The sequence below is a fragment of the Vipera berus genome (genome assembly GCF_964194415.1).
Source record: "Vipera berus genome assembly, chromosome: 5".
NCBI lineage: Eukaryota > Metazoa > Chordata > Lepidosauria > Squamata > Viperidae > Vipera > Vipera berus.
The window spans coordinates 83,941,970-83,961,517 of record NC_138207.1 but is presented as its reverse complement, the minus strand read 5'-3'; the positions used below and the strand labels follow the sequence as shown (position 1 = coordinate 83,961,517).

The following is a 19,548-nucleotide window of genomic DNA, read 5'->3' as shown; positions in this document are numbered from 1 at the left end:
CCTTTTTTTTTACTCCTGCAGAAAGGGAGTCCCGTTTACCAGGTTCTTTCTGTACCTGAACACTCACGCCCGGGCACTGTGGTAGGGAATGTCACGGGCGCAGTGGATGCCGATGAGGGTGCCAATGCTATTGTGTATTACTTCGTTGCAGGTAGATTTCAGCTCTTCTCATCATCCTTCTTTGGATAGTTTTAACACTACATTCCCTGTTATCCTCATCACCTATAACCGTGGTGGCGAACCTATGGCACGCGTGCCACAGGTGGCACACAGAGCCCTCTCTGTGGTTACACGCACTGTTGCCCCAGTCCTAGGCCCTCAGCTGGGTTTTATAAAACTTTTTCACTTTAGGCCTCCGCCGCCATGTGGGGGAAAAAAAGGTTCAACCAATCAATCAATTTCAACTTCTTGTGGGGGGAAAAAAGATCTCGCAAATTTGGAATTGATGGTTTGAACTTTTTAGACCCACCCAGTCTGCCGTTACCATCACAGCCACGCCCACCCAATTGGCCACACCCACCCAATTGGCCACGCCCCCGGCACCCGATGATACATAAGTGGGTTTGGGCTGCAGTTTGGGCACTCGGTCTGTAAAAGGTTCGCCATCACTGACCTATAATATCCATTTTGCCTTTTTAATGCGCTTTGTAAAAAATTACTGCTTAGGTTAAAGAAGCAGTAGTGTTGAGATCCATCGGTCATTAACTGAGCAACGTACCTCTAGATGGCTTCTTAGGAGACGGAATTTACAAATGACTTGGTGTTTCACTTCCAAAAGTGAATCTAATCATTTCTCCTCAACAGCTTCATTTCATTTAGCTGGGCCAGCACATCAGATTGGTTAGCAGGGATAAGTAAAGAAAGACACACTTGAACTCCTTTCCCTTTCCCCCTCCCCTTCCCTTTCACTTTCACTTTCACTTTCACTTTCCCTTCTTTCCCTTTCGCTTCTCAAATTAAAAAACCCCAACCCCACAACAACTCTGGGCAGAAATATTAAAAACCATTGAAAACTCTACAACCGACATGGAAAAAAATGACAGATCAGGGAGAGCAATAGAAATATAACCCTTAACCCCACCTATTCCCCAAAGGGTCCTGCCACCCTCCTTTATCTAGGTCTTGGGAGAAGAGCTTGGTTAAATATATTTCTTGCTTAGATTTTTATTACAGTATAATTACCACCTCATAGGGGACGCGGTGGCTCAGTGGGTTAGGACACTGAGGTTGTCGATCAGAAGGTCGGCAGTTTGGCGGGTCGAATCCCGAGTGCCGCGTAACAGAGTGAGCGCCTGTTACTCGTCCCAGCTTCTGCCAACCTAGCAGTTTGAAAGCACGTAAAAATGCAAGTAGAAAGATAGGGACCACTACGGTGGGAAGGTAACAGCGCTCCGTGCACCTTTGGCGTCTAGTCATGCCAGCCACATGACCACGGAGACGTCCTCGGACAAGCACTGGCTCTTCAGCTTTGAAACGGAGATGAGCACCGGCCCCTAGAGTGGGAAACGACTAGCACGCATGTGCGGGGGAACCTTTACCTTTACCTTTTACCACCTCATAGTAAAACCCCATTTTGGAAAGCAACCAGTCTAAAGGAAACCTGACTAGTCTTCTCTTTCTTCAGCTGGGAACAGAGAGAACAATTTCCAACTCAGTCGGGAAGGGAAATTGCAGGTTCTTCGGGATTTGGACCGAGAGAAACAGGCTTTCTACTCCATCATTGTCAAAGCTTCCAGCAATCGAAACTGGAGCCCTCCTCAAGGTCGCCGAGCAGCTAGACTCCAGGCGATGGATCTCAGCACCGATAATACCCTGCAGGATGTCCGGATCTTTCTATCTGACATTAACGATCAGCCTCCCCGGTTCACCAAATCAGAATACACAGCAGGTAGGGAGAGGTTCACTGTGGCCAGAAAATAGTCTCAAAGCTGACTCATTTTTCTGAATGACCTTGTGTGGGGAAGACATAAGGATGCTATCTCCTGTAACTGCAATGTTTCACTTTTATTGCAAAATAAAAGGCTAGCTTCAAGCCCCAATTTTATTTTATTTTTTAAAAAAATGCTTTGGGTTTATTCCAAAGGCCCAGAGGTGAACGCACTATTTCCGAAAGGGATTTTGTTGGTCTTTGTCGTTTAATTTCCTTCTTCTGCTAGGGGTTGCAACGGATGCAAAAGTGGGTTCGGAGCTGATTAAACTTGTTGCACTGGATGCTGATATTGGAAACAACAGCCTAGTCTTGTACAGCATTCTGGGAATTCGCTACATCAAACAACACTCAAATGATTCTGACGAGGTGGCCAACATTTTCAGCATAGGTAAGGTTGGCAACAAGGTGCTCAGATATCAACTGAATAGTCTAGTTTACATTCCAGTTTGTTGCATGCATGAGACCTAGGATGCTAAATGGACGCAAGATCAAAGATCTACAATATTTTGAGGCTTTCTGTGACCCAGAGGTCCATTTCACAGTGGTATTTCAGATGAAGAGTTAACAGTTGTTATATGGATAATGGCTTGCCTGAAAGGCATTATGGTCTAGGGCCTAGGCCACGGGTAGGCAACCTCGGCTCTTTTATGACTCATGGACTTCAACTCCCAGAATTCCTGAGTCAGCATTCTGGGAGTTGAAGTCCATGAGTCATAAAAGAGCCGAGGTTGCCTACCCGTGGCCTAGGCTGTTGGATATGAACAGGGGAAGTTTTGATATGGAACTGCATTGAGATAAGGAAACTCAACTGCTAACTTTGAACCAATCACTATTTCTCAGCATAATTAATCTCATTGAGTCATGATATTATGATAAAATTAAAAGAAGTCTATAATTCCTGAAGGAAAAACTGAATATAAACCTAACAAATTCAGTACAATGTGGTTTTGGTGCATTTTTGTTGAAGTTACGCTGAATTGTTAAAGGTTTCTTTGGAAAAAAAATACAAACTCTTAAGAAAACAGATGAAAGCAATATTTTCTGCATATTTCTGTTTCTTACCTAACAGTTAATCTGGTTATTGAACTAGGCTCACAGAATATTTTAAATAATAAATTAACCAAATGGGCCAAGTTTGTACAGGATGATAAGACATCAATCAGACCAAGTCTGACACCAAGTTTTCGAAGTTGCAAGGGTCCATCTGCTAAGATTTTACATGATCTGGCTAAATGTGTAGTGCAAACACAGCCTCCAATATTTGTCTCTGTTTCACAATTGTTTAAATAGATCTTGGTCAGGCAAAGATAAGGAAGTTGTGTTCAGTTCACTTCAGAATGAGGCAGCTAATTTCTTATTTTATTCATAATTATCAGCTCTCTTTGGATATCATTATTTTAAAATGCAACTGCTAGATTGTATACTTAATTTTTATCCCTTCTTTGAAAAGATTTTCTGCTCTTAGAAAAGAATATCTAAAAGGTGGCTCATATTTAGTGCTATAATGTGTTGATTCCAAATATGTTGGCAAATTCCGCTATGCCACCCCTCGCCGCTGGGCTGTGGAACCGACCAGGTGGTTCCGCCCCAGGCGCCTAATGGATCCGGAACAGTTCCAGACGGCGCTTGGGTCTATACCTATCTCCCTCACTCACAGCCCGGCCGACGCCTTGGTGGATGCCTGGGAAAGGGCTCGACCGTGTTGTACCCTTGCAACCCCTGACCTGGCGCAGATCCCGGTGGGCTCCATGGTTTTCTGTGGAGCTCTGGGAGATGAAGCGTAGGACACAGGGTCTAGAGAGCTGTTGGAGATCCAGCCAGTCTGAATCTGACCGATTGCGGTTAAGAACCTCTACGAGGTCTTATCTCGCGGCGATGATGACGGCAAAGTCTAACTACTTTGCTGCCCTCATCGCATCTGCAAATAATCGCCCGGCCGCCCTGTTTAGGGTGTCTCGTTCCCTCCTTAATCAGGAGGTGAGGGAGGAGCCCTTGCAGGGGCGGGCTGAGGAGTTTAGCCATCATCTGACAGACAAAATCGCTCAGATTCGGGCCGGTTTGGATTCTGACTGGGCAGAGACTGACGAGGTGGAATCGAGCGGTCTTGACAATGTTATCTGGAGTGAATTCGATCCTGTGACCCTGGATGAGGTGGACAGGATCATGAAGAGACTGAGTTCCACCACGTGTTTATTGGACCCATGCCCCTCCTGGTTTGTGTATGCAGCTTGGGAGGAGACACGAGGCTGGTTCCAGGCAGTAATAACTGCTTCTTTGAGGGAGGGTACCTTCCCTGCCGCCTTGAAGGAGGCGGTGGTGAGGCCCCTCCTCAAGAAGCCTGCCCTGGATCCAGCTATTTTGAACAACTATCATCCGGTCTCCAACCTTCGCTTTCTTGCGAAGGTTGTTGAGAGCGTGGTGGCGCATCAGCTTCCTCTGTTCCTGGAGGAAACTGATTATCTTGACCCGTACCAATCGGGCTTTAGGCCCGGGTACAGCACGGAGACGGCATTGGTCGTGCTGGTGAATGATTTCTGGCGGGCTCGGGACAGGGGTTGTTCCTCTGTCCTAGTCCTATTAGACCTCTCAGCGGCTTTTGATACTATCGACCATGGTATCCTACTGCAGCGTCTCAGGGGGTTGGGAGTGTGTGGCACTGTTTTACAGTGGTTCTCCTCCTACCTCCTGGGCCGCTCGCAGTCAGTGTTGACGGGAGGGCAGAGGTCTGCCCCGAGGCCTCTCATTTGTGGAGTTCCTCAGGGGTTGGTCCTCTCTCCCCTCTTGTTCAACATCTATATGAAGCCGCTGGGTGAGCTCATTCGTGGTTTCAGGGTGGGGTATCATCAGTATGCTGATGATACCCAGCTTTTTCTTTCCACCCCAAATCAACCCAGTGATGCCCTCGACTTGATGTCCCATTGCCTGGAGGCGGTCCGGGTTTGGATGGGGAGAAACAGGCTTCAACTCAATCCCGCCAAGACTGAGTGGCTGTGCATACCGGCATCTCGGATTAACCAGTCTTTTTCATCGCTAACTATGGGGGGGTGAGGTGTTACCCCCCGTTGATAGGGCCCGCAACTTGGGTGTCCTCCTGGACTCACAGCTCAGTTTGGAAGATCATATAGGAGACGTGGCCAGGGGGGCTTTTGCCCAGGTTCGCCTGGTGTGCCAGTTGTGGCCCTATCTGGACCGAGATGCCCTACGCACAGTCACTCATGCGCTCGTGACCTCCCAGATAGACTATTGCAATGCTCTCTACATGGGGCTGCCCTTGAGGACCACACGGAGGCTTCAGCTGGTGCAGAATGCAGCTGCGCGAGTTGTGATGGGAGTCTCTCGATACTCCCGTGTAACACCTCTTCTCTGCGAGCTGCATTGGCTTCCAGTTGCCCTCCGTGTGAGATTCAAGGTGCTGGTGATGACCTATAAAGCCCTAAATGGAATGGGTCCGGATTATCTCAGGGAGCACCTGCTGCCAGCATCAACTTCCCATTGTCCTGTGCGCTCCCACAGGGAGGGCCTCCTCAGGGTCCCGCCGGTCAGGGAATGCCGGCGGGCGATCCCCAGGGGGAGGGCATTCTCTGTGGGAACGCCTGCCCTATGGAATCAATTGCCGGTGGAACTCCGGATCGCCCCCGACCTTCGTTAATTTCGCTGGGACCTAAAAACCTGGCTTTTTGAGTTAGCTGGCCTGGACTGAGGGGTTTTAAGGTTTTTAAATTCTAATTTTAAATTTGGGGGCTATTGATTTAATTTTATTTTAATTTTTATATTGTATTGTTTTAATTTTGCCCTGTAAACCGCCCTGAGTCCTTCGGGAAAAGGGCGGTATATAAATTGAATTAAATAAATAAATAAATAAATAAATTCTAAACCTGGAGTCTATTGTTGACTTTTCTTAAAGGTAACACAGATGGAATTCTTCGAACGTTTGATCTGTTCACTGCTTACAACCCTGGCTACTTTGTGGTGGATGTCATGGCTTCCGATCTAGCTGGCCACAATGACACTACAGTTGTGGGCATTTATATACTGAGAGATGATCAACGGGTAAAAATCATAATCAATGAGATCCCTGATAAAGTACGGCAGTTTGAGGAGGAATTCATCAGCCTGTTGTCCAACATAACAGGGGCCATTGTCAATACAGATGATGTGCAGGTATATTTTGTGTTAATGGAAGACACGAATTTTCTAATAATTTGTGCTCTTGATCCTTGAGCTAAAGGAAAGCAAAACCTTTGCCAATTGTCTGGTTTTTATTTTCATCCTATAGTTCCATGTTGACAAAAAAGGCCGTGTGAATTTTGCCCAAACGGAATTGCTGATTCATGTGGTGAATCGGGAGACCAATAGGATACTTGATGTAGAACGGTAAGCATGTTGCCTTGATATACATTGATAAGCAGATCCCAAATTAGTTTAGCTTATGCCAACATGAGCAGTCTCTTCTGATTGTAAGAAATATTTAATCAAATCACTTTTCAGGTCAGACAGTTACTTTTAAAACTTATTACCGCATTTCCCTGAAAGTAAGGCCTACCCCGAAAATAAGCCCTAGCTTGATTTTTGGGGGTGGGCCTAATATAAGCCCTACCCTCAAAATAAGCCCTAGTTTTGGGGTGAGATGCATGCCTAAAAATCAAGCTAGGGTGGAGGTGGAGGGGTGGAGCTAGTAGTCGGCTGCAGAGGCCTTCTGGAAAGGCCTGACTGCAAAATACAGGCAGAGCTCCATTCCTACCTGCAGAATGAAACTGCTCCTTCGGACGCAGAAGTGGACCAGCTGGGTGGGGCTGTCAGTGCCGGAGGTGACAAAAAAAAAAGGCCCGCTCTTATTTTCAGGGAAACCCGGTATGTCTAGTTTAATGAAGAGAAGGACTAGGGGTGACATGATAGCAGTATTCCAATATCTCAGGGGTTGCCACAAAGAAGAGGGAGTCAAGCTATTCTCCAAAGCGCCTGAAAGCAGGACAAGAAGGAACAGATGGAAACTCATCAAGGAGGGAAGCAACCTAGAAATAAGGAGAAATTTCCTGACAATTAGAACAATTAAACAGTGGAACGACTTGCCTCCAGAAGTTGTGAATGTTCCAACACTGGAAGTTTTTAAGAAGAGATTGGACAATTATTTTTCTGAAATGGTTTAGGGTTGCCTGAGCAGAGGGTTGGACTAGAAGACTACAAGGCCCTTCCAACTCTATTATTATTATTGTTGTTGTTGTTGTAAATATAACAACAACAATAATAATGGGTGCAATCCCAAAACAACTGGAGCACCACTTGAACACAATTGGCATTGACAAATTCGTCATTAGTCAATTGCGAAAGGCGGCCTTACTAGGAACTGCTTCCATCCTGCGACGGTATCTGTAATACCATCAAACATCCATATCTACCTATCCCATGTCCTTGGTAAAGACTCAATAGGTAGACAAAAATGCCAAATCCAGTCTGAACATCTGGCTGACTGTGCGATGATCAATAATAATGATGATGATGATGATGATGATGATGTTATTACTGTCTTCTGCACAAAATCTGTTCTCTTGATTTTAGCTGATCCTTCACCACGGATTTTCACTGCAATTATAGATTGCAAACCAAATAAAATAACATATAGATTATTCAGTCTATTTTTTTCTTTTGCAACTTAAATGAGTTTCTGCTTTTGAAGCCTATTGTGTTGAACTTTATAGAACAGGGATGGACAACTATGCCCTTCTACAACCTGTGGACTTCAACACCCAGAATTCCTGAGCCAGCCATGGAATTCTGGGAGTTGAAATCCAAAGGTTGTAAAGAGGCCACAGTTGCCCACCCCTGTTATAGGGTATGTATCAATATAGGGTATACAAGGAGGAGATGGTTAATTGCTTGCATAATAAAGAACTTTTATTTATTAGCCTTAATGATTGGTAAAAATTAAGAAATGTTTAACCATCTTTTCAGAGTCATACAGATGATTGATGAGAATAAAGAACAGCTAAAAAATCTCTTCCGAAATTACAATGTTTTAGATGTTCAACCAGCAATCACAACCCGAGCTTCAGAAGACTTGTCAACACTGCAGGTATATTAGTTAACTTTCTTTATATTACTATATTGTACACCCATTATAGTTGAGAAACTTTCATTCTTCCTTTATTGACATGTTTTATAGATCATAATGAACTTTTTTATTCTTGATTTTCTACTCTCACATACAAAACTGTTTAGACTTTGACTAGCAGCAATTAAAATCAGCAAGCAGATAATTAAGGGTTGTAAATGTGGTACACTCACTGATCCCTCTATTTTAGCTTTCCCTATGGTTCGTAATTTCCTTGGTACTTGTAGATTTTTCCTAAACAACATGTGCCCCTTTGGGTCATCATTTCAGAGATATTTCCTGACCTAAACAGAGTAACAGAATGACCAAGAGGCAGTAGGAGCAGGACCAACTTCAGATTTCCTACTGGCTTCCCCATTAAGTTTCCCTGTAGAACGCTTGCAGAAAGCGTTGGACATTTTCCTTCCTTCCTTCCTTCCTTCCTTCCTTCCTTCCTTCCTTCCTTCCTTCCTTCCTTCCTTCCTTCCTTCCTTCCTTCCTTCCTTCCTTCCTTCCTTCCTTCCTTCCTTCCTTCCTCATTGTGTAAGTTAGCCATTTGTGGTATCCTATTTCAAAAGGTATTGCACTATGATGTACCCTTTCACCCCATTAAAGGTGATGACAATAGTTGTGGTGGTATGTAGCTAAACATATTGGTCAATTACTATAATGAACATGAACTGTGTCCTACCCTAAGCAAAATTTCAAAAACAATATTGAGATAATTAAATTATTATATTACTAGTGTGCTAAAAGTCACATATCTTTAGCATGAAGAAGCTAGAAAATATACAGCTTCAAATGCTAATGAAAGCTAATAGAAGTTATATGTGTAGGAGGTATCATCTTTATACATGAAACGTTTATACATCCAGGTCTTAACCCCATTCATATTCCAATAGATGATGTCAAAGGGAGAAGATGGTTAGATGAAACAATTCATACAGATTAATGGAATCTGGCACCAAACGATTAATTGGCCATACATTACGTTTCACTTTCCCTCAGTGCCTTGGAAGTATGATAACCCTCCAGTCAGGGCCATAAGGCAGGTGAAGTTTGATGGCCAAGACTTTTTCTAGAAATTCCAATCCCCGTTACAATGGTTTGCTTTGTTTTTGTTTTTTTTGTTTTTTCCCGTTTCTTGTCATTTCTAGATGGCAATAATCATTCTGGCTATTCTCCTCTTCCTGGCAGCCATGTTGTTTATCCTCATGAATTGGTACTACAGAACTGCGTGAGTAGCCATCTGTCCCTGGATGGCGGAATATTTCAAATACCATATATCAAATGACACAATAAAAATAATAATAGTAATGATAATAACAGAAGAGCAAATTAAGCGTTCCCAGAGTAAAGCCAGGGCTTTCTGTGGGATATTGTAGGAAAATCAATATGGTAGCCACATTTCATATAACAAATAGGAGGAACTACAATTATTGCATTGTGGCCACGTTTTTATTATCAGGCTTTCAGGATATTCTTGAGTGGCTTCTTTTAGTGCTCTAACCTTGAAATAATATTTTAATATTCTAGCCACAACTACTATCCCAGTCTTTTACCAGTAAAAGGCTAAATAAGATTGGAGCCTACAAAGTTGATAGTTACTGCTCTCTGAAACAAAGTCATTACTGTAGCTGGATAAAGTTTGTGTGCAGTTGGAGAAAATCTTCAGATGTTGTGCTGATCTACACATGATTTTAAAATGATGGCTTTTAGAGCAGTTGTGCTACACTAGAAATTGGGACACCATGAATTCTCATCACTGAAACCATCTGGGTGACTTTGGGCCAAGTTGCTCTCTCTGAACCCGACGCACATCAGACAATTGCCTGTTGTGGGGAAAATAGGGGGAAGCAATATGATGTACACCACCTTGATTAGTATATAATAAGATATGCATCTAGTAAATAAACAAATCAGTAAATAAGGACAGTCTTACCTAAAAAAACTGCCAGTAGCAAACATTTTGTCCTTTTCTATTTTGGAAGAGAGCAGTGGATGAGAAGCCTGATTGAATTCATGTAAAGCTAGGAAGAAATATCATTATATTTATATTCTTGCCCATGCCAGTTGATTACTACTTTTAATATTTTTTTTCAGACACAAAAGAAAATTGAAAGCAATTGTGGCTGGTTCTGCAGGTAAACAGTATTGAAAATGTATATTTTTCATCATGGGGAAAATGCTAATTGATGGATATCATAATTAATAACACTGACATAAAAGGATTCCACACTGTTTGTCTCTTTGGTTTTATTAAGCATTGTTTTTCCAACTTTAATTAGAAGTAGATTTTCCACAACAATGTATAAAGTGCTGAATTATCCAGTAATACTTATCCTTCAAAAGGCTAAAACAGAATTAGAGTCTATTAATCAGAAATCCACTGTAAATATTGAATAACTTCACATTTGTAATTACAAACCTATTCTTCCCTCCAGGTGACTTGCGCAGCCATTTACTAATTGCTTGCTTAGTTTCTGTTCCTTGTAGCAGGTTTATTATTATTCTTTGTTGTTATTTTCTGTTTATCTGTTGGACAATAGAGAAAACACAAGAATGCAATAAATGTCACCAATATCATCTAGGTGGAGCAAAGTTGCACACTTCAGGTTAAACTGTTAGTGTCGAAGTAACTAAGCAGAGGTTGATCTGTGAAATTTCCTTTGACATCCTAAGAACTGGCAGGAAAAAGATTCACTACTAAATTTTTGGTGATAAGAGTCTACTTTTAAAATCATACTCCAGAATGCTCATATTAAAAAAAATACAAAGAGATAAAACTCTAAACTAATTGACATAAATTATGCTTGGTAAATTCAATACATTCTGTTTTGCAGGAAACCGAGATTTCATTGACATAATGGATATGCCAAACACAAATAAATATTCCTTTGATGGGTAAGTTCATATTTTAGAAACAAGAGGCCCAAGTTAATTCTAATCTTTGACATATTATGTAGAAATAAGTTCAACTAATATCTTCTCAGCTTACTTGTTTCTGGACAAGATTTAACAATCTCATACAGGACTATTTTATGTATGATATGATTAGAGATGCAGGTGACCATCAGATCATCACTGTCATGGAATGGAATCCATTCCCAGTTAAAGTAACGCTGTCTTCAAGAATACTCTGAGAAAGAAAGGTCCAAATAGAACAGGGGTCTTCAAACTTGGCCCTTTTATGACTTGTGGACTTCAACTCCCAGAATTCCTCAGCCAGTGTGCCTGGCTAAGGAATTCTGGGAGTTGAAGTCCACAAGTCATAAAAGGGCCAAGTTTGAAGACCCCTGAGTTAGAAGACATGAATCTCTTGTTCTCATTAGTCACATCTCCTGAATCCCCATTAAATTTAAAGGTTCATTAATTGCCTAAGTTGCCTAGTGTGAGAAGGGGTTGAAGCAGAACATTTTGCAAAGAGTAATTTGGAATTTGCTGAGAAAACCCTGACTTTGCCGTTGACCTGAATTCTAGACCCCCTAAGCTACTATTTTTTCAACTTTGTCTGAAAGATAAGCCTCCATGGCAGGTATCTGGTAATACTAGCCACAGTAAAGTTCCACATACCTCTTCCAGCAAAAGAAATGAAACATGTCAAGTGACTTGCCATATTTAAGATTGTTCTCAAAAATCACTCTTGCTTGGCTCAGATTCTGCATGCACATACAACACCACCTCCATCCCGCTTCCCACCCTGATATATATATATATATATATATATATATATATATATATATATATATATATATATATATATATATATATATATATATATATATATATATATATATATATATATATATATATATATATATATATATATATATATATGTAAATTTCTCTCTCTCTCTCTCTCTCTCTCTCTCTCTCTCTCTCTCTCTCTCTCTCTCTCTTAGCTGAGAAGCAAAGAAGATATGTGTTAAATGTTTGTTAAGCATTCAGAATACACTTGCTTAGTCCCAGACATGGGACAAATCTTATTTCCTGTTTCAGCCTAGCCCAAGGCCATCGACAGGCAGTAGCCACAGCAGTGGCAGCTCATATTTGTGTAAAATTTTTTTGGCTTGCTATCAAGCCCTTTATTCTTTGTTAGCAAGCCAAAAAAAATTACACACACACACACACACACACACACACACACACACATATATATATATATATAAAATAGGGACCACTACAGTGGGAAGGTAACAGCGTTCCGTGCGCCTTTGGCGTCTAGTCATGCCAGCCACATGACCACAGAGACGTCCTCGGACTAGCGCTGGCTCTTCGGCTTTGAAACGGAGATGAGCACCGGCCCCTAGAGTCGGAAACGACTAGCACGCATGTGCGGGGGAACCTTTACCTTTTACCTTATATATATGTACTATTCATGTACTTTTAATACTATACTATATAACAAAATAACAGAGTTGGAAGGGACCTTGGAGGTCTTCTAGTCCAACCCCCTTCTCAAGCAGGAGACACTATGCCATTTCAGATAAACTTAAAACTTAAACTTAAAAACTTCCAGTGTTGGAGCACCCACAACTTCTGAAGGCAAGCCGTTCCACTGGTTAATTGTTCTCACCCTTAGGAGATTTTTCCTTAGTTCTAGGTTGCTTCTCTCCTTGATTAGTTTCCATCCATTGTTTCTTGTCCTGCCTTCTAGGGCTTTGGAAAATAGGTTGACCCCCCCTTCTTTGTGGCACCCCCTCAAATATTGGAACACTGCTATCAGGCCACCCCCACTCCTTCTTTTCACTAGACTAGACAGACTTAATTCTCTTTATACCATTCTAACATATATTTATATATTTTCTTTAAAAATCCTGTTTTATTGGTGTGTTTTTTAAAACAGTGTTCCAAATTGACTAAAGTTTTATTCTAGCCTTCATCTGTCTCTGACAGAGCAAACCCTGTGTGGCTCGACCCGTTCTGCAGAAATCTGGAATTGGCAGCGCAGGCTGAACATGAAGATAATCTACCTGAAAACCTGAGTGAAATCACAGACTTGTGGAATAGTCCCACCAGGACCCATGTGAGATGATAGCTGCTTAATATCAGGGTTTAAAAGCCCACCAGCCTAATGGCCTAATAACTCTGTCAAAAGTATCAATAGTAGGGAAAAATTGGACTAATGTGGGCATGAACACCTGTGGGGAACAAGGAGACACAATGTGCAAAATCACTATGCATATCACAATTGTTTTGTGCTTGTGTTAATCGTTGAAGACAACTACAAAAGGTGGAGTACTTTCATTAAAGTGTTATTTTGCACATTTAATCCTTTAAACAAAAACTCTATTTGCTGCAGAAAGTCATAAAGCAGGACTCTTCAAATTTGACCCTTTTATGACTTGTGGACTTCAACTCCCAAAATTCCTCAGCCAGCATGCCTGGCTGAGGAATTCTGGGAGTTGAAGTCCACAAATCATAAATGGACCAAGTTTGAAGATCCCTGTCATAATGGATAGTAAACAAATTCTTTTTACTATTATACTATGATTCCATGCAATTTAAAATTGTCTTTCCATGTCAGACTTCACTATCCTGTTCTGTCAGAATATTTGTTATAATTTTTGTAAGCCTAAATCCTGGACCAAAGCAGAAGGGTGTTTTTTTTAGTTCAAAACTAGGATAGTAAATTTAGACCACCTTCAGATCAAAAAGGTTGGAAATAATAAAGTTGACTGTAAGATGATATGATGCTATATTTGCTGGGAAACCCAAAGGCTATACACCTCCTTTATTTTTATGTAATTTTATTCAACTTGCTGCAGGTCTCCTTAATAATTAAATTTGACCAAGGAAGTTGGCCGCTAGAAAGCAAGAAGGGATTTACGTGAAAAGTTTCTAACACTTATGGAACTGAATCGAATTCTGAGAGAAAAATCCGTTAGGATCTTTCTTTCAGGCCTGCTGAGACCACAAAAGTCCCTCTAATTTTCTTCTTTTTAGGGAACCTTTGGACGAGGTCCTTCAGCTTCCAAGCCAGAAGAAGACCACTATCTGAGGGCAGCTATTCAGGAATATGATAATATTGCAAAGCTAGGCCAGATCATGAGAGAAGGGCCTATCAAGGTGCGTACTTATGTCATTAATGATCTTAACATCAGAATCTGCAGCTTTCCAACAAATATCATCTGTTGCCGTGTAGGCTGTAAGAGACTTTTGCTTAAAAAGTCACAGGAAAAGAACTATTTTTTAAAAATAAATTGAACTCCTCGACACTATTTGGCGTATATTTAGTATAGAACTTTTGAGTATCCATCCAGAATCCTATTTAATGCAGGCATATGGTTGAAAAGCATTTCTTCCAAATCCGAGGTAGTCTTCAGATAACTGTTTCCACTATTTTTATATATATAAAAAAACAATGAGGGAAAATATCCACTGGGCTCTAGTCTAGGGGAACTTCTCATGAGGATTCCCTAGGCCAGTTAGTTTCAGGTTCAGTCCAAAAAGAGTCCAGTATAATGTCTCCCATTGCCCATCCCCTCCATTTTTCCAGGCATCTCTTTTAAAGGTAGTCTTGGATGATTACATGCGGCTGAAAAGACTGCTTGCTGAGCGGATGGTGCATAAAGCCACCACCAGCCACGGGGACCACTCCTCAGTCTCCGAGGTAGAGTCTGTGTGTGCATGGGGTTCAAGAAAATGTTTGCAGTGCCCACTGGGTTGAAGTGTCTTGTTTTTCAGAGCTGAATCCTTCTGTACATATTATACTGTATGGTGCTTGCAGCACTTTTCTCTGGAGTTCTAAGTTTCCAAGTGCAGAGGTTTGCCAAATATTAACTTTATTTCTGCTCTATTGAAGACAGGAGTTCTTAACACTCTTCATTTGAACAGGTGAAATGTTATTTTCCGTGTGTGTGTGTGTGTTACCATTGGTTACCACACTATCCAGAGGTCTTTTTGTCTGCCATGCTAAAATGCCAGAAATTAAGAAGAAACCAAATTAGACAAAAGCAAATGTCTTTTAGATCTCAGTTGAGTGAATATAGGTAAAGGTAAAGGTTCCCCTGCACATGCGTGCTAGTCGTTTCCAACTCTAGGGGCTGGTTCTCATCTCCGTTTCAAAGTTGAAGAGCCAGCGCTTGTCCGAGGACGTCTCCATGGTCATGTGGCCGGCATGACTAGACGCCAAAGGCACACGGAACACTGTTACCTTCCCACCGTAGTGGTCCCTATTTTTCTACTTGCATTTTTACGTGTTTTCGAACTGCTAGGTTGGCAGAAGCTGGGATGAGTAACAGGCGCTCACTCTGTTACGTGGCACTCGGGACTCGACCCACCAAACTGCCAACCTTCTGATTGACAAGCTCAGCGTCCTAACCCACTGAGCCACCGCGTCCCTTCCTTGAGTGAATATGCATCCTGTCTTTCCCAGGGATTTATGCAACCTGCTGTTGTTCATGTATTGTAAATCTCACCATCCAATAATCCCAGTCAGTTGTGACAAAGGATTGTGGAACTGTAGCCCCAAATAGATAGGATAGGTGTTTTTTTGGGGGGGAATGCCAAAATACAAACCTGGGATCTTGATAAAGGATAGAGACACTATGTCCCATTGGATAGAGTCAATATAGAATTGCCAGTAGTTTGAGCCAATGTGATAACATGAGGGCTAATTCTGCAGGTGCTTCATTCTTTGGAAAATTCCTTTAGCACTCCTTAGCAACCGGGGAGTGTGCGCGTGTGCAGGACTGCCCTGCCGTCTCCCGCCCGATGCCGGATGGCTCCGCCGATGCTGCTTCAAGAGGGAAGAGCGTGAGGCGCCTGCCATGGCTCCCCAAGGACTCCTTAGGAGCCAGGGAGCACGCGCGTGCGCAGGACTGCCCTACCGGCTCCCGCCAGACGCCAGCCTGCCCTGCTTCCTCCACAGTGAGAGGGGAGGGCGTGCCTTCCCGGGCTCGCTGACTTGCAGCCAAGCCGGAGCCGAAAGGGGCTTTTCCTTCCACCCACCCTTTGGAATAGACGCAAGAGATCCCAGGGTCTGGCATTTGCAAGGGAGAGGGGAAGGGGCTGAGAGGCTCTTGGGGGTGGGAAGGGAGAGTCACGTTGGAGGGGGGACTGGACTAAGGAGGCTTGAAGTTGCTTTGCTAGAATGGGGGCGCTCGATTGATTTATGTACTATTTTCCAGCGTATAAGACGACTGGGCGTATAAGACGACCCCCCCAACTTTTGAGATGATTTTCATGGGTTAAAAAGTCATCTTATATGCCGGAAAATACGGTATATCAGTTTTGAAAGGAAAAGGAGGATCTAATTTTCTGTTGCTTTATAAAATTGCTTGAAGAAAGAGATTCACATTCTCTGCATGTGCAGAGATGGGAGGTACACCTTGGATTCTAGATATAACCAGGATTTTCAGAAATAGCTCCAGCAGGAGTCTATTCTAATTCACGTGGAAAGGCAATATTCTTACTGTTGAAAACAGTGGGGAAATTGAGCTTGAGGAAAAAAACCCAAAATATATGCTATGTTGATTTCTATCCTGGTCTTTTTCCAGCTGATCCAGAATGATCTGGATGAGGAGGAGGAGGAGCAAAGGAGCCCTAGTCAAGGGAGCCTTCGCTTTCGGCATCAGCAGCCTATTGAGCTCAAGGGACCTGATGGGATCCATGTGGTCCACGGTAGCACAGGCACTCTCCTAACCTCAGACCTCAACAGCCTTCCTGAGGATGACCAGAAAATACTAGCTCGCTCCTTAGAGGCACTGACTGCTGAAGGTGGGTCCTATTGTGACAGAAACGCTCGTACCGAATCGGCCAAATCCACCCCTATGCACAAGATGAGGGAAGTGATCATGGAGAGCCCACTGGAAATCACAGAGTTATGACTAGAAGTGGCATCCCTGGTGTAGCCCTCCAAGGGATCCTGGGCCTACGTGGACTCCTGCAGCAGGAGGAGCAGCGGACTAAAAGACAAGAGAAGAAAAGAGGGCAGGGTCACCAATGCCAGGCCACCGCCTGTTCCAGAGTAAATCTAACCAAGATAAGACATTCTTTTGTTACAAGCGGTCCTGAACAGCCTAGCTCCAGGGATAAAGGTTCTCAGGACCCAGACGCTCAAAAGATTTGACTCGCTCTCTTAATTTTGTTTTCCAGACATATAGTGTTTCAAATAAAAGCTGTGGGAAGCCCTGGGATATAAACCTAAAGCTAGAATTGCAATAATCATGGTGCCATGTTCCATCAGTAGGGTCCTTGACTGGATCCATGTGTTCTCCTACCACCACGGTAGCAGGGAATGATGGCTACCGAGCGAATGCAGCTAAGATGATTCTACGACGATCCATTTGGTCTCACACAATAGTTGTGTGATCAAACTTCAGGAAGCTCCATAAATCTGTTCAGCATTAATCTGTGTTGTCATATTTCCCGGAAAAGAAACCTGAAGCCATGTTTTCATTTTGCTGGCTTACAAAAAGAGTTCAGCAACCAAGCAGAGTGACTAATTAAGGTTCTGGATGTCAGAGTGTTGGTGTGTAATTTTTTTCTTCTTCTTTTATTTCAAACAATGATGTGTTGAGAGTTTTTGGAATGGTCTGTTAAAGGAACCAGAAATACATTACACATGAATTTGGTTAATCTGTGTGTACTTTTTTCCATCCCAAATGTCACGTTAACCATTTTGACATAGGTTTCATAACTACTTTAGACTGAATGCACACACCATGTCAGCTGAAAAATCAGAATGATAATTATATTCATCAATAAAAGTAACATATTCCTAAGACTACCAAGGAAAGGAATTAAAAGTGTCCCTTATGGATTATGCAGCAATCTACAGTATATATAATGAACTAACACCATTCTGATGTGAATAAATTAAATCTAAGGAAACCTATTTAACCTGATATTTACATGAATCCATTTAGGAGAAGTTAAGATAACACGACAATTCTGCATGCCCCAAAGCAAAGTTTGAAAAGAACCATGACAAGGTGGATGATCATAATGCATAGGAAAAATAGCAATGACGATCAAGAGTGGACTGTTTTATTTGCTGGAATTTATGGGCAAGAAAAATCATTACCATTCATATATAGTAATTGTATTCATAAAACATTTAGCTACAGTTGCCAGCCTTTGAACCACAACTGTTTACTGAGATTTCAATTTTGCTATGTCTTATTGGCTGAAATGGCTGCTGTTTTGGATTATTATCAGTAAATTTGTGATCTCAACAACTGGTACAATATAAGAGGATGGAAATAGTAGCTCCTCACAGGAAGTTTGTAATTGCCATTAAATAGCAACATGCAATAGTGTGCTGTCATGCACTTGCTAAGCAGGATTTTCAGCCACAGCTGTCAAGCATACATTTCCTGCTGAAGTAGCAAAATATCTTCTTTAGCTTCTAAATCTCCCTTATATGCTATCAGTTTTTCCTGAAATGTTCAGGTGACTTGAAATTAGCATTCAAAAATCAAAAAACAGTATTTTCAAAATGCTGAATTGTGGGTTTCTTATATGCTTACAGGTGGCTCTAATACTATAAATTTGCATAAGCCAAGTAAAACTTTTGACACAACAGGCCTGTCCATTTCAGATGTGGTTTCTCCAGATGATGATCTGGGGGAGAAAGGGTAGATTTTGCTCATGCCTAGTATTAACCCTTTGCCAGCACAATTTGACCGAAAAGAAGTCAGATACGTACACTATGATAGTTACTCTCCAGAGCTATAAAACTGAAATCACCAAGATTGGATTTAAGACTAACTAATTCTACTTAAAAGTAGTATTTAATCATTTTGAAGTCAGATTATGTTGTGAAAGGAAAGATTTAAAAATAACAGGTTATAAAAATTAGAATAAAGATTTTATATATATATATATATATATATATATGTATGTATGTATGTATGTATGTATGTATATATATACAGTAATATGGATCTTTGGTCATTCGGGTTTTTTCCCACGTCGAATTGAAGGTGTAAGAGCAACGTTTCGACGGAATCCCGTCCGTCATCCTCAGGCTGGTGGCTTCAGCTTCCTTCTTCTGGGAGAAGCATGTGGTAGTGGCTGTTTGTTCCTCTTTTTTAAACTGCCAGAGGGGGGGGTGGTAATATATATAAAAAACAGGAAATAAAGATTTGCCCCATGTTTGGGGCCTAGCAAGGTAATCTAAATAGTTAACATTTGACTCATATCTCCCCTTGCAGAAAGCTAACAGAGAGCGAGAGAGATCCTGTGGCTCAAGAGGTAAAAATACTGCCTAATATGCAATCAGCCCAGGTTCGAATCTCAGAAGGGTATGACTGACTGATGAAGACTAAAGAGTCAGAAATGCATCTTAGTCTCCCTTAATTCTTTGTTAGTAATTTACACAAATATATGAACTGTCCGGTGTGACTACAGCCTGTTCGATGGCCTTTGAGATAAGGCTGAAAACAGGAAATAAAGATTTGCCCCATGTTTGGGGCCTAGCAAGGTAATCTAAATAGTTAACATTTGACTCATATCTCCCCTTGCAGAAAGCTAACAGAGAGCGAGAGAGATCCTGTGGCTCAAGAGGTAAAAATACTGCCTA

At 42.0% G+C, this 19,548-nt stretch overlaps 1 protein-coding gene across 1 annotated transcript in view; it reads left to right on the top strand.

Annotated features, from left to right (window-relative positions):
- Positions 1 to 17,575, top strand: part of CDH23 (cadherin related 23) — a 390,425-nt gene extending 372,850 nt beyond the window's left edge. Inside the window, exons 49-60 of the mRNA XM_081328216.1 lie at positions 22 to 151; positions 1,625 to 1,888; positions 2,157 to 2,318; positions 5,835 to 6,091; positions 6,207 to 6,304; positions 7,880 to 8,000; positions 9,176 to 9,255; positions 10,122 to 10,162; positions 10,862 to 10,922; positions 12,915 to 13,044; positions 13,965 to 14,087; positions 16,520 to 17,575. Coding sequence (XP_081184342.1) covers positions 22 to 151; positions 1,625 to 1,888; positions 2,157 to 2,318; positions 5,835 to 6,091; positions 6,207 to 6,304; positions 7,880 to 8,000; positions 9,176 to 9,255; positions 10,122 to 10,162; positions 10,862 to 10,922; positions 12,915 to 13,044; positions 13,965 to 14,087; positions 16,520 to 16,849 — 1,797 coding nt within the window. The 3' untranslated portion in view covers positions 16,850 to 17,575. The remainder of the gene's footprint in view (positions 1 to 21; positions 152 to 1,624; positions 1,889 to 2,156; positions 2,319 to 5,834; positions 6,092 to 6,206; positions 6,305 to 7,879; positions 8,001 to 9,175; positions 9,256 to 10,121; positions 10,163 to 10,861; positions 10,923 to 12,914; positions 13,045 to 13,964; positions 14,088 to 16,519) is intronic.
- The last annotated feature ends 1,973 nt before the right edge of the window (positions 17,576 to 19,548 follow it).